We start from the raw sequence: 14,017 nt of genomic DNA, 5'->3' as shown, positions 1-14,017 counted from the left end.
TTGGATTGTCTGTTGCTAAGGTATAGAAATGCGCTGTACGTGGGGTGCCTGGGTGGCTCAGGGTCATGATCTTGCAGTTTGTGAGTTTGAGCCCCGTGTCGGGCTCTGTGCTGACCGCTCAGAGCCTGGAGCTGCTTTGGATTCTGTGTCTCCCTCTCTCTCTGTCCCTCCCCTGCTTACGCTCTGTCTCTCTCTCTCTCTCAAAAATAAATAAATATTAAAAATTAAAAAAAAATTTTTTTAACGTTTATTTATTTTTGAGACAGAGAGAGACAGAGCATGAATGGGGGAGGGTCAGAGAGAGAGGGAGACACAGAATCCGAAACAGGCTCCAGGCTCTGAGCGGTCAGCACAGAGCCCGACGCGGGGCTCGAACTCACGGACCGCGAGATCATGACCTGAGCTGAAGTTGGCCGCTTAACTGACTGAGCCACCCAGGCACCCCTAAAAATTTTTTTTTTTAATACACTGTATTTACACGTCGATCTTGCTGAGGTTCTTTATAGCACTACCAGTTTTTAGTGGATTCCCCGGGATTTGCTGTGCAGGAGATCATGTCTTCTGCAAATAGAGATATTTTCTCTTGTTCTTTCCCACCTGATACCTTTTACTTCTTGTTCTTGCTGAATTATCCTGGCTAGAACCTCTGGTACAACATTGAATAGAAGTATCCAGGACAAACATCTCTTTGTGGTGCCTGATCTTAGAGGCGGGAGTTTTTTTCAGTCTCACTATTAAGTACGAAGTTCGCTGCGGGTTTTTGTAAACGTCTTTCATCCGGGTGAAGAAGCTCCCTCCCACCCCTAGTGTCTTGATTGCTTTCATTATAAAAGCGGGCACGGCTCTGTCAAACGCTTTTCCTGTACCTGTTGAAATGTCTGCATGATTTTTTGTTCTTTATGCTACTAACACGGTGTGTTCATTAACTGATTTTCAGATGTGAAACCGGTTCTGCCCTCCTGGGACAGACCTCACTCGGTCACGGTGTGTAACTCTCTTTATGTGATGCTGGATTCAGTTTGCCAGCGTTTTGTGGAGGATGTTTGCATCTATGTTCATAAAGGGCATTGGTCTGTGGTTTCGTTTCTTGTAATGTTTTCGTCTGGTTTTGGTATCAGGGTGACACTGGCCTCCTAGCACGAGTTAGCAGTGTTTCCTCCTCTCACTATTTTGGAACACTTTGTGAAGGATTGGTTTGAATTCTTCAAACGTTCAGGAGAATTCACGAGTGAAGCCCCCTGGGCCTGAACTTTTCTTCGTGTGAAGTTCTAAAATTATTACTTCTGTCTCTTTCCTTGTTCCAGGTCTGTCTGGATTTCCCATTTCTTCCTCAGTCCCCTGTGGTGCCTTGCCTCTTTCTAGGACTTTTTGTCCATTTTTTCTACACCATCTACTTTGTTAGCACACAATTTTGCAGTATTTCCTTACAGTTCTTTTTATTTCTGTAGGGTTGGTGGTGATGTTCTCTCTTCCGTTCATAACTTTAGCAATTTGAACTTTTTTTCCCCCTTGATCAGTCTAGGCTGTAATTTTGTTGGTCTTTTCCAAGAACCAGATTTTGGTTTTATTGATTTTCTTTATTGCTTTTGTATTCTCCATTTCACTTATTTGCCTTCTGATCTTTATTATTTCCTTCCTTCTGCTTGCTCTGGGTTCAGTCTGCTTTTCTTTTGTCTTAGTTGGCTAAAGTGGAAGGTTGTGTTACTGGGGTGCCTGGGTGGCCAACTCTTGATTTTGGCTCAGGTCATGATCTCATGGTTCATGAGATCAAGCCCTGTGTCGGGCTCCTTGTGGATAGGGTGGAGCCTGCTTGGGATTCTCTCTCTTTCTCTCTCTCTCTGCCCCTCCCTTGCTTGAACTCTCTCTCTCTTTCAAAAAGTGGTAGATTATGTTATTGATTTGAGCTCTTCTTTTTTAAAAACATTTTTAAGTGTTCTTATTTATTTTTGAGAGAGAGAGAGAGAGAGAGCAGGGGAGGGGCAGAGAGAGAGGGAGACACAATCTGAATCCAGGCTCTGAGCTGTCAGCACAGAGCTGGGCACAGGGCTCGAACTCATGAACTGTGAAACCATGACCTGAGCCAAAGTTGGACATTTAACGACTGAGCCACCCAGGCACCCCTCTTTCTTCTTTTTCATAGCACCTTCTTGTAGGGGGACTGACAACTGGGCGCAGGGCAGCAGGATACTGACTTGCAGTTTTAAAAAATTAGTGCATGCTCACTGTTGACAATTTTAAATCCAAGTAAGTATAAAGAATAATGTCCATAATCCCACTTCCGGGTGTTAACCATCATTAATAACTGCCACTTAGTGTGTTTCCTTAGAGTTTTTTTTTTTAAGTTTATTTATTTTGAGGCAGGGAGGGGCAGAGAGGGAGAGACAGCATCCCAAGCAGGCTCCATGCTGTCAGTGCAGAGCCCGACGTGGGGCTTGATCCCACAACCCTGAGATCATGGCCTGAGCCAAAATCAAGAGTTGGGTGCTTAACCAACTGAACCACCCAGGTGCCCCTTGGAGGGTTTGTTTTTTTTTAACGTACAAGCTGGACATATGTTTTGTTGAATATGCCCTTCACTTTTCTACAAACGTGGGACTACATTTCTGTTTGTAATCACCTGTTGGGTATGGGTACATTACCTGTGCCGCAATTTTCCTTCCCCCCCCCCCCCCCCCCCCCCCCCGCCTCCCTTCTTTTCCCGAGAGTTGTTCATTTACTCCGCTTGAATTCTGTCCACGGCAGTGGGCTCCCTGTGGTTGGGGGCTGTGTCTCAGTGGTGACAGCCCCTCCCCCTTCCCAGGTGCCGGCCCTGTCCCGGGCCCAGGAAGTGGCCTGGAGGGGACAGCTGGGTGCTGGGTGGGCGTATGTGCCTGGGGCGGGAGTACAGGTCTGGCTCCTCACTTCCCTCGCCCGCGGAGGACGCTTGGGGGTAGACAGACGCCTCTCTCTGGACCTGAGCTGACAGCTGAGGTCACCCCGTTGTGCAGGTGTCCAGGCCTTGAGGACGCTCATTGCCGAGGGACTCTGGTGACTCGGCGTTGGCTGTCTTTGTTCCCTGTGCCTCCCCCGCGCCCCCCCCCCCGCCAGGTGTGAACTTCAGCCTGGACCAGTGCAGCCCCAACGGCACAGATCCCTACAAGCCCAAGTGCCCGGAGAGCGATGCCGTCCGGCACGAGCCTGCCTTCCCCGAGTGGCTGACGGTCATCCTGCTCTGCCTGTACCTGCTCTTCACCAACATCCTGCTGCTGAACCTCCTCATCGCCATGTTCAAGTGAGGGCCCCGGGCAGCGCGGTGGGCGGGCTCTTCTCGCCCCCGGAGAGCGCAGTGGGCGGGTCCTTCTCGCCCCCGGAGAGCGCGGTGGGCGGGTCCTTCCTGCCCCTGGGCAGCGCGGTGGGCGGGTCCTTCTCGCCTCCGGAGAGCGCGGTGGGCGGGTCCTTCTCGCCTCCGGAGAGCGCGGTGGGCGGGTCCTTCCTGCCCCTGGGCAGCGTGGTGGGCGGGTCCTTCTGGCCCCCGGAGAGCGCGGTGGGCGGGTCCTTCTCGCCTCCGGAGAGCGCGGTGGGCGGGTCCTTCTCGCCTCCGGAGAGCGCGGTGGGCGGGTCCTTCTCGCCCCCGGAGAGCGCAGTGGGCGGGTCCTTCTCGCCCCCGGAGAGCGCGGTGGGCGGGTCCTTCCTGCCCCTGGGCAGCGCGGTGGGCGGGTCCTTCTCGCCTCCGGAGAGCGCGGTGGGCGGGTCCTTCTCGCCTCCGGAGAGCGCGGTGGGCGGGTCCTTCTCGCCTCCGGAGAGCGCGGTGGGCGGGTCCTTCCCGCCTCCGGAGAGCGCGGTGGGCGGGTCCTTCTCGCCCCCAGAGAGCGCGGTGGGCGGGTCCTTCCTGCCCCTGGGCAGCGCGGTGGGCGGGTCCTTCTCGCCCCCGGAGAGCGCGGTGGGCGGGTCCTTCTCGCCCCCGGAGAGCGCGGTGGGCGGGTCCTTCTCGCAGCGCCGGCCGGGTCTCCTGTAACCCGCGCTCTCCTTGCCTCCCGCCAGCTACACATTCCAGCAGGTCCAGGAGCACACGGACCAGATCTGGAAGTTCCAGCGTCACGACCTGATAGAGGAGTACCAGGGCAGGCCCCCCGCTCCGCCCCCCTTCATCCTCCTCAGCCACCTGCACCTCTTCATCAAGAGGGTGGTCCTGAAGATCCCCGCCAGGCGGCGCAAGCAGCTCAGTAAGGCCGCCTGCGCCGTCCCCGGGGGCGCTCTCCGCTGGCTTGGGGTGCGGTAGGGGGGCCGGTGGGTGAGCGTGGCTGCTCCTTCTAGAACCCTGTTGGCTCAGCAGGCGTGCAGACCCTCGGACGGGCGTGGGGCGGGGTCCTCCCCGTCAGGGCCCCTCCCCGCCAGAGCCTCCCGTGTCCCCTGCACGCGGCGTTCAGGCCCCCTCTGTCCGCCCCCCTGCGCCCGCAGAGAGCAAGCTGGAGAAGAACGAGGAGGCCGCCCTTCTGTCCTGGGAGATCTACCTGAAAGAGAGCTACCTGCAGAACCAGCAGTACCAGCAGAAGCAGAGGCCGGAGCAGAAGATTCAAGACATTGGCAATAAGTACAGGAGGCCGGGGCAGCCCAGGCGCGCGCGAAAACCCCCCACGGCCCCAAGTCGCACCGGGGACACGGCCCACCTGGGGGGGGGGGAGAGGCTCGGGCACTGCTCCTGCGGTGGGAAGCTTGTGTCCTCCAGCTGACCCATGGCTCCCCCCTTGGGAAGCCCGGATCTCGCGGGGTGGGGAGGAGGGTGAAGGCTGCACCAGCACTGGGGGCAGGGCTGACCCTTGACCTCCTTAGGAGGCATGGGTCGGGGGAGCTGGTCCTGCTGGCCCTGTGTCTCTCCCTGGGCCAGGAGAGGAGGGGACACGTGCCATGTGGCTATGGCAGCTCCCGGCCCTGGTGCAGTCCCATGGGCCGTGCAGGGAGAGGGGCGTCCTGCCTCCTGGTGGGGGCGGGGGGGGGGGGACAGCCAGCAGGCGGGCTCCCTGCAGGCAGGTGAGCACCCTCTCCTCAGAGCTGTGCACCTGCCTTGCTGGGTGTCTCTCAGCTCATCCGTGGGCTGGAGCCAATGATGGCAGCCATCGCCTGGCACGGCTTCCAGAGCGTGCCGGAGGGAGGGCACATGGAGAGCGGGTGCGCGTCTCGGCTGGAGACGCAGGGGGTCATGCTGCCCTGCACCAGCCACCTACCTGCTCTCCCTGGTCGGGTGAGGGCTCCGAGGCCCAGGGAGGCAGCATGGCCTGTGCGGCCCCACAGCCCCCAGGGCTGAGCTGAGCTGACCCCCACATGCACCTACAAAGGGGGTGGGGGTGGGAGTTTGTTGGTGATGAGGTGGGGTCTCCGACAAGCTTGTCATGGGGACTGAGTCACAGGGGTCCAAAGCCACCCCGTCACCTTCTCTCCAGTAACCACACAGCATATCCGCAGGCTGACTTGGGGAACACGGCAGGAAGCGGTTCCGTGGCTTTTGTGGGATTCGGGAACACGTGGTGAAGGGGGGAGTAAACTGCCTCCCCCCCCCCCCCGAGAACTGTTCACAGCGGGTCCCGGGCCCAGCTCAGCACTCACTGGTCACTGAAGGGGCTGCTGACTTTGTTACTACGAGCGTTCTCTGAAGGTGCCCTTGAGGGGAGAAGTAGGAAACGCCGGGCACAGCCAGGCAGGAGAGTCTGGGCGGCGTTCGGCCACGGGGTCCCTTGTCTATATACTTGGCAGCCAAAGTTGGGTGACGTCCCCATGTGGTAGCAAAATAAGGCAAACCCAAACAGACGCTCCCCAAACAGCGGCACCGCCCATCCCCCGAGCCCATCGGTGCCCAGAAGCAGCTTTGATCTTTGCACTTGGCTGTCTAGCGACCTGTCAGCAAATCAAAGGGAGGACTGCTCATCCCTGTGTGACTCCCAGCGATGCTCCCACGGCTGGCAGTGTGGCTGTGTGAGCTGGGGGCGTCCACTTGCTGGAAGATCTTCCCCTTCGGGGCCGTGGGCAGTGTTCCTTCTATACAGGAACGGGTTAGAAATACTTTCAGATTCAGGGGAAGGTGCCTGAAGTTAAGGGGTCCCAGGTAGGGACTCGCACCTACAGACTAGCATTGTGTATCTTCGACATCCAGGCCCCTGGGGCCGGCCCGGCTGGGCTCAGCTGGGTGTTCTTTCAGGGTCAGCACCATGGTGGACCTGCTGGAAATGGAAAGTCTGAAGCGCTCAGGCTCCATGGAGCAGAGACTGGCCTCCTTGGAGGAGCAGGTGAGTTCCAGGCCAGCGCCTCTGTTTCCGGGTCATGGATCTGCCTGGCCGGGGCACCGCTCTGGTGCAGGGGCTTCAAGGATGAGCACGCTGGGGAAACGGCCAGGAGAAGGAGCTGGGGGATGTTGGGGCCATCGTTCCCAACCGGAAGAGGTGCCATCTTTGCCCTCCAGAACGTTCTGCCAAACACTTCCCCACTGAGCTTCACCACCCTGCACTGTGGGGCGTCTACACCATGGGCTGCTCTGAGGGAGCCGCTCTCCTCCCCAGCTCTGGTTTCCTCAGAGCTGTCCTCCGAGGTGACCGTGGCCGCAGGACTCCACATTCAGAAGCTGTGGGAATTCCAAACGCCCGCGGCTGCTTTCCCAGGCTAACCGTGGATGCTGTTGTGGAGGGAGGGCCCCAGGGCAGCAAGATGCGTTTGAACCTCTGGGTGGAGCACTGGGCTGAGTAACATCAGAAAGCGTGTGGACGTCTCAGACCAGCCCCAGACGGTTGGAACGCTGGGTCAAGGTTCTGATGCTTCTGCACGAGGGGGAGCTCAGAGGACGTTGCCAATAGGCAGCAGGCAGTCAATGAACAGCCTCCGCCCCACTCGTCCCCCATCAATGCCCACTGATGGTCCCCCCACCAGTCGGGCCACGCCTGCTGGGCTCCAAGTCCTGGACCTGAGACAGGCAGCCCTGAGCAGCCTCACATCTGAGAGTTATCACCTTGCAGGCCAGCTTGGCTCAGGTGCTTGAACATCTCTTCACCCATCCGTCCATCCATCATCCTTCCATCCTCCCATCTTTCCTTCCTTCTCTCCTCCCTCCTCCCATCCATCTTTCCTTCCTTCCTTCCTTCCTTCCTTCCTTCCTTCCTTCCTTCCCTCCTTCCCTCCTTCCCCCCTCCCTCCCTCCCTCTCTTCATCCATTCATCCACCCATCCATCCGTCATTTCATGTTTCCTGTGCCCCTCATCCATGCCACATCCAGGGCTGGCCTGGGGAACATCAAGGCAAACAGGCATTGCCTCCCCCTCAGAGAGTTGCAGTCTGGGGGGCACAGACATAAACGCCCATTGTCACAGTATGGTTTAGTAAGTGCAGCAATCAAGGCAGATGCAGGGGCTGGCGGTCAGGGAGGCCTCGGGCCTTCAGAATAAGAGGGGTGGACTGGGAGGAGGTTGGGTCCCTGCCCCTCTGTGCCCCTCTTGCTGGGGGCTTTCTTATGAGCACCCCTGCTGCCCATAGCAGCCTCCCAGCAGGCAACACCTGAGCCCCACACGCTGTCACAGGAATCTTGTCTCTTCCCAGCTCTGCTGTGTCAGGTGGGGGCAAGCCACTCGGCCCTGTGATGGTGGGGTGCCCACCGTGAGCCAGCCCCTGCCCTGGGACCGCTGTACACGGGGGTCTGCCCCGACTGCCTTCTCCCCTGTGGGTCCCTGCCTTGCTGACGCCCTCCCAAACGGGTGCAGCTGCTGCTGAACTGAGTTCTCCTGGCCCCGTTGGTCCCCTGGCTGCCACCATCCCCCGTAGTTGAACATGTTTGACTTCCAGGAGTTTCTTTTCTCTGGGAGGAGCAAGAGCCATGGGGAGCCTCGGTGGGCGGCCACGCTCCACCTTCCTGCGGCTCAGGTTTGTCGTACTGTGGCTTCAGGATGGTTCAGCGGCCTCTGCCGTGTTCAGTCCCAGTGGCCATTGCGTCTCACGGGTGGGCACTGCCCGTGACACCGAGGGAAGCAGGGCAGGCTCTGATGCCCATGGGGTCACTGCAGCCTTCCCATAGTGCCCTCGCCGGTTCGGTGGGGGGCTGGGTGTGCTGTACAGAGGCAGGCGTGGACCAAATCTTGTTTGGGACGTGCCTTCCAGGTGGCCCAGACGTCCAGAGCGCTGCACTGGGTCATGAAGGCCCTGAGGGACGGTGGCTTCGGCTCAGAGGAGGGCATCCCCGCCCCGGGTGAGTGCGCGGCCCTGCCAGCAGCTGGTACCTGCTTGAGTCTGGGGGTCTGTGGGGAGGAGAGGCAGCAGGCTAGATTCTGGCGGGGACTGGGGGTAGGCCGACTGAGCTGCTCCTGGGTCCCATGGGCCCGGGGGAGGGTAGACTGCCCCACAGAAGCAGGGGCCCTGCACAACCGAGCCCGTGACTGGACCTGGTGGGGGGCTTTGAGAGGGGGCCTGCGCATCATGCTATACAGGAGGGGCCGCTCCAGGATGCACCCAAGACCCAGACCAGGTGGCAGAAACCATAGTCCGTGTGTCTTTTTTTTTTTATGTTTATTTATTTGAGGGAGAGAGAGAGAGAGAGAGAGAGAGAGAGAAGGGGTGAGCAGGGGGAGGGCCAGAGAGAGGGCCAGAGAATCCCAAGCAGGTTCCGCACTGTCAGCACAGAGCCTAACGTGGGGCTTGATCCCACGAACTGTGAGATCGTGACCTGAGCCAAAGTCAGACACAACCGACTGAGCCACCCAGGTGGCCCCCCAAAGTCCATATTTCTAAGTTTGCAGCCAGCCAAGAAATGGGCAAGACTGGCCCTCCTGGGGCGGTGCTGACCCCGGAGGGGGCACACGTGCCCTCCCTAGCCGGATGGGCTTCTGTAAGGGCCGTGAGTCCAGCTAATTACCGAGAGCTCTGGGGCAGCCACACAAGGAGGCAGGTGCTGGCTGGGGGGACACTGCCCGACCCCAGATCTCTGTCCCCCCAGGGCCGTAGTGGGGAGCCCCCCTTCGGGGCTGGTGGTGTTCAGTCTGGTCTCGGGGAGGCGGAGGTGGCCCAGTTCTGGGGAAAGGACCATCGAGGACGCCCCTGTCCTGTGGGCCAGGTGCCTGAGCCGGGGCCCGGCTTTGCCCACGGCTCCCTGTGGCTGTTCCCAGCACCCCAGAAGGCCTCAGAGGGGCAGGACCTCGAGCCGGACGGCAGACAGGAGGAGGAGGACGTGGGAGACACCCACCACGTGAACGCCCGGCACCTCCTGTACCCCAACTCCCACGTCACCCGTTTCCCCGTGCCCAACGAGAAGGTGCCCTGGGAGGTGAGTGCGGGTCCTGGCGCTCTCCCACCGGGCCAGAGGTGCCCCGTGTTCTGGACACGGCCAGGCGCCAGGTGGACAAGCCTGTGCAGCCTCACAGGGACGTGCTGGGCAGAGGAGGAAACTGAGTCACTAGGACCACACAGCTAGAGGTGGTGGAGCTGGGCGCCCAGTGGGCTGCTGACCCTACAGGGAGCTGACTGCCCCGTTACCTCCAGTGGCCTCACTCATCCCAGACCCCAGCATCCCCAGGGACTGGTCGCTGCCCCTTTCGTGAGCGCAGGTGAGGGATAGCATCGAGGAGGGAGGAAGAGGAAGGGCAGCAGCATCTGTGTGCCCTCCCCGCCCCCACGGGCTTTCCCTCTGGCCTTTCTAGAACATTCCAGGCTGTTGCCTCCATTCCTTCTCCCCAGTCTCTGCCAGCTGGAGTCCCTCTAGAGTCCAGCCTAGACCCCTGCCCCATCCTGGGGGCTCCCCTGGACCACCAGTGCCGTCGCCAGCCCCTTCGGCTGGGTCCCTGGGGGTGGTACGCTCAGCCTGCCTGAGCTCAGAGCTACCCTGTGCACTTTGGGGTCTGTCTCGGGGTCCATGGCGTGAGCGCTTTGAGGAAGAGGTGCTGCTGTCGGTCATCCTGGCCACAGGGCCCTAGCCGTGGTCAGGGGTGCCAGTCTGAGGGCTGCAGGGGCCCTAGCCGTGGTCGGGGGTGCCAGTCTGAGGGCAGGACCGGCGTCTTTGTGCAGACGGCGTTTCTCATCTACGACCCGCCCTTTTACACAGACGACAGGAAGGACAGGGGCTTGGTGGACCCCGTGGGAAAGTGAGTGTGCACATCCTTGGCCCTGGGCAGGAGGGAGGGTGGGGGACCAGCAGGCGCTCCGGGGTGACGGCCAGAAGGAGCTCAGGGTGAGGGCCTGCCTCCTGCCTGGGCAGAGTGCCCTGTCCTCCCCAAGGGCTGGGACATTCCGGGGAGGCACCTGGCTGGGGGCACCTGCCAGAGACACGGGGCTCTCTGACAGTCCTGGTCACTGCCCTCTCTTACGGGGACATGGCCTCTCCGCTTTTCCCAGCGCCCTGGAGCCTCTGTCCGGGATCAGCTACAACGCCGTGGACGGACCCATAGACCGGCGGAGCTTCCACGGGGTCTACGTGGTTCAGGACGGGCTCCCTCTGTGAGTGCGGCCGCCCGCCATCCCGCGTCAGCCGGGCCTTTGTGGGGCTTGCTTCTGGGGTCAGCCGTCCTGTCCTGGCAAACTAGCCATCTTTCTGATAGAAGCGAACAAAATGCAGAAGAAAAGAGATGCTGATGTAAAACGCTGCCTTACTCGATGAGACCCCTCTCTGCGTCTCCCAGGACACTGGCGTGGAGCTGGGGAGGCACACTTACCCCGGCTGGCCTTGGGGCTTGGCCCTCGTCCCTGAGTGCCCTTGGTGACTTCCCGCCATCTCCACAGATTCTGACAAAGAGCAGGCTTGCCCTGAGAGGGAGAAGTTGAGGGGCCAGCGGGGTGGCGTCAGGGGACGGTGGTGTTTCCCACTTCTGTTCTCTGTGGGGACGGGCACCGTGTCCCATTGTACACTGAGTACATCCAATGTCAAGATGTTGGGCGACGGTGGCGTCACACCCAGCAGTCACTTGGTGAGCACCTCTGGGTGTCAGCCTGGGGTCCTGGAGATACAGGAACCTCCTCTGCCCAGGGTGCAGCACCAGGGGCCGGAGGAAGAGAATTAGGGGAGGGACCACAGACGGGGCCAGAGGTGGCTTGGGAGAGGGGGCAGGTGGGGCGGCCTCTCGGGAATGTCCTGGAACAGGAGTGGGTGTCTGTGCCCGGAGCCAGAGGTGGTATAAGGAGGTGGCGGGAGACGGCGGGGTGTGAACGCGGAGTCCCTGGTCCCAGTCGAGGTGGCAGGAGGCCACGTGCGATGGGGCGGACACAGGTGGTGCCGTGGGAGAGAGCAGGCTGGAGAGTCACAGAGGGACCCACCGGCCCTGCCCCTGCATGTGTGAGGCCTTGGGACGCAGACGCGTGTCGTGCGGCGCAGTGGGCTGGTCACACGGTCTCTAGGGGTCGGGACGGCCACATTAACACCTGTGCTGGACTTCTGCTCCCAAGGAGATCTATCTCTTTCTTTTCCAATCAACTCCAAGGTGACCCGAATCTCTTGCCTCATCTCTTGGAGTCCCTAAAGGACAAGATTTGTCCCTAGGTGGACAGTCCTGGGTGGGGAGGCAGATTCGGCCAGGCTGGTGGAGGGGATCCTATCCCAGCCTCCACACACTGGCTCCTTCCCTGCCTCCCGCCGAGGAGAGCGGCCTGGGGTCTGAGAGCCCTGGGCCAGGGCGGGTCCAGGTAGAGTTGGCACACTGCCCCGTGAGTGGCCCCCGCCCACGACCCCACCTGGTCCCGCCGGATGCAGGCAGCAATCTAAGCAGACCCGTCCTCCCCAGGAACCCCATGGGCCGCACAGGACTGCGTGGACGTGGAAGCCTCGGTTGCTTTGGACCCAACCACACGCTGCAGCCTGTGATCACCCGGTGAGTGTGCCACTGAGGCACCCACGGGCCCCTCCCCACGTGCTCAGAGCTGAGGGGACAGATCGCACGTGGCACATGGTGCCAGGCTCATGGTGGGGCCTGGATAAGTGTAAGTGCACCCGAGATGCAGGGCGGGGGTGTCCCTGTCCCCTAGGAAAAGCCCAGGCCTGTCCCCACCCCTGGAAGCTGCCCTTGCTTCCTTGTGGGCCCCCCTCGGTTAGCGGGCCTCTGGGAGGAGGGCAAAGCCATGGCCAGGGCCCAGGACCACAGACAAGATGATCCCGCCAAGCATTTCCAGAGTAAGGAGAGGAGCAGGTGGGGCCAGGCTGTGTGCTTCTTTGAGGCTCGTGATAAAAAAAATATTTTCCTCAAAGGCCCGTCCACTCCAGTCCCTCCAGTGGTGTGGAAGCAGGAAAGACATCCTAATGGTCCCCGTCTCGGTTCTTCCCCTGGAGCCATGTTGGGAAAGGAGACAGGGTTGCCCCCGTCTGCCCCATGTCCTCCTCGGGGGGGGGGGGGCTGACCGCAGAGTCCCCGTGAGCTGCTCCTTTTACAGGTGGAGGCGGAACCAGGATGGAGCCATCTGCAGGAAAAGCATAAAGAAAATGCTCGAAGTGCTGGTCGTAAAGCACTCCCTCTCGGAACACTGGGCCTTGCCAGGGGTAAGCCGTGCAAGCTGTCTGTCCAGAGCGTCTGTCCCTCCACCCATCCCACCCAACGACGGAACACCTGCTCCTACAGTCCCCGCCCTGGGCAGTTCTGGACTCTGTCCCTGGTGCTGAAGGACAAACCGGTACTTGGCTTTTTAGGAGGGATTCTCCCTGCTGTCTACTCATTTTGCTGTAGTGAAAACGGGTTCAGATACTCTCTGGGGTGAGCACTGTGTCCCGAGCACCAGGCTCAGCACTGCGGCTGCGTCAGGGGCTAGGCTGCGTGTCCTCGAGGAGCTCATGGCCTTGGAGGCAAATATGACTCCCCATGCAAGTGTCTCAGGCAGGCACCTGCCTCTTGGTGTGCGGCCCTGAGCTGAGCCCTAAGGACAGGACAGGGGCCAGGGCTGGGAGGAGGGGGCATATGGCCCCTCAGCTCTGGAGTGGCAGCTGGTTGCAGGGCTGACGGCCAGAAAGCATCCGGGGCCTTGTGGGGATCAACATAACTGGGCTGCAGAAGGCCCGGGCTGGGCCCCCCAGGTGTTACTCCCAGATCAGTCTGCCTGCCCCGACTCCCACCCGTGTTCTGGGGGTCCTGGCAAGAGGACCACGTTCCCTGACAAGCTCTGGGTCGGTGCACAGCATCTGGGCTGCAGCCCCATTTGGGAGCCTCTCCTCTGAGCCTGCTTCTGGGAAGTCGTGATTTACCCCAACTCGGCACCCACCGTGGCCCAGTGGCCGCTCTCCTGGGGGCAGCCTGTTGGTGAGCATGTGTGGGGTGGTGGTTCCACTGGGTCCCCAGGATGCAACAAGGATTCTGGGCAGCTCCAGCCCTGCAGCCACGATCCCCTGTGCCCCCCAGCTGAAGGAGCACCACTCTGAACCAGGTATCGGGCCGGCCTCTCTCCCAGGGGGAGATTCTAGCACGATTCAGCCTTCCTCTTGGGCACTTTGGCCTCTCCGGGTGGGACACTGGCCCAGTCCCTGGTGGCATCTTCCAAGCAGTGCACCTATAGCCCCGACCCTGCATGGGTCCCCCCACCACTGCAGCTTTTGGGGGGCACAGGCGTCTCAGGGGACAAAGCAGATGGATGTGATGTGGACTTCGAGAGACGTTAATAACAAACAGGGTCTCTCGGAGGGGTGGAGGCTGGGCAGTGCAGGTGCAGGGCCCATGTCCCTGGGGTGGGTGGCGTTGGGAGAGGCTGGGAGCTCAGCCTGGGGGAGCAGAGGTGAGAGATGGCATGTAGGGGAATGCAAGCAAATAGTTAAAACGTGCCCTTCTGCTGGTGGCCAGGGCACTGGAGGGCAGGGCGCGTGTTGCTTTATGGGCGCCCACACGTACTCCCCAAACATTGTACCTCTGGTCTGACGCACGCCTGCTCCGCACAGGCTGACGTGGGCAGTGCACTCTGGACAATGTCACTCCAGCCCTGAGACAGCCAAGCGGCCAGACACTCATCTGCCTGTGGCTCCAGGGGGCTGGCCTGCTGCCCACTCTGGGCAGATGGCCAGTGGAGGTGGGTCTCCGAACAGCCTTCAGACCTGCCCCTGCCTCCTCTCTGCCCA

The 14,017-nt window shown here is 60.5% G+C and overlaps 1 protein-coding gene and 1 non-coding gene across 20 annotated transcripts in view; both read left to right on the top strand.

Annotated features, from left to right (window-relative positions):
- The window catches only part of TRPM2 (transient receptor potential cation channel subfamily M member 2), a 58,219-nt gene that overhangs the window by 40,591 nt on the left and 3,611 nt on the right, over positions 1-14,017 (top strand). For 13 of the 19 annotated variants that reach the window (XM_047846917.1, XM_047846914.1, XM_047846919.1 and 10 more), the window contains 10 exons: positions 3,088-3,271; positions 4,021-4,202; positions 4,438-4,570; positions 6,170-6,257; positions 8,110-8,197; positions 9,111-9,268; positions 10,006-10,082; positions 10,333-10,434; positions 11,712-11,798; positions 12,355-12,460. In XM_047846917.1, coding sequence (XP_047702873.1) covers positions 3,088-3,271; positions 4,021-4,202; positions 4,438-4,570; positions 6,170-6,257; positions 8,110-8,197; positions 9,111-9,268; positions 10,006-10,082; positions 10,333-10,434; positions 11,712-11,798; positions 12,355-12,460 — 1,205 coding nt within the window. Of the gene's footprint in view, positions 1-3,087; positions 3,272-4,020; positions 4,203-4,437; positions 4,571-6,169; positions 6,258-6,319; positions 7,876-8,109; positions 8,198-9,058; positions 9,269-10,005; positions 10,083-10,332; positions 10,435-11,711; positions 11,803-12,354; positions 14,013-14,017 lie in introns of those variants that run through there. The other 6 variants (XM_047846923.1, XM_047846921.1, XM_047846926.1 and 3 more) reach the window with 6 other exon arrangements.
- LOC125159153 (Z6 small nucleolar RNA) lies at positions 12,414-12,490 on the top strand. The gene has a single exon (XR_007149704.1). It is a non-coding gene; the product is annotated as a Z6 small nucleolar RNA (small nucleolar RNA).

This window comes from Prionailurus viverrinus, unplaced genomic scaffold (genome assembly GCF_022837055.1).
Source record: "Prionailurus viverrinus isolate Anna unplaced genomic scaffold, UM_Priviv_1.0 scaffold_42, whole genome shotgun sequence".
NCBI classification, from domain to species: domain Eukaryota; kingdom Metazoa; phylum Chordata; class Mammalia; order Carnivora; family Felidae; genus Prionailurus; species Prionailurus viverrinus.
The sequence above is the reverse complement of the archived record's forward strand: the minus strand, read 5'-3'. Positions and strand labels throughout refer to the sequence as shown.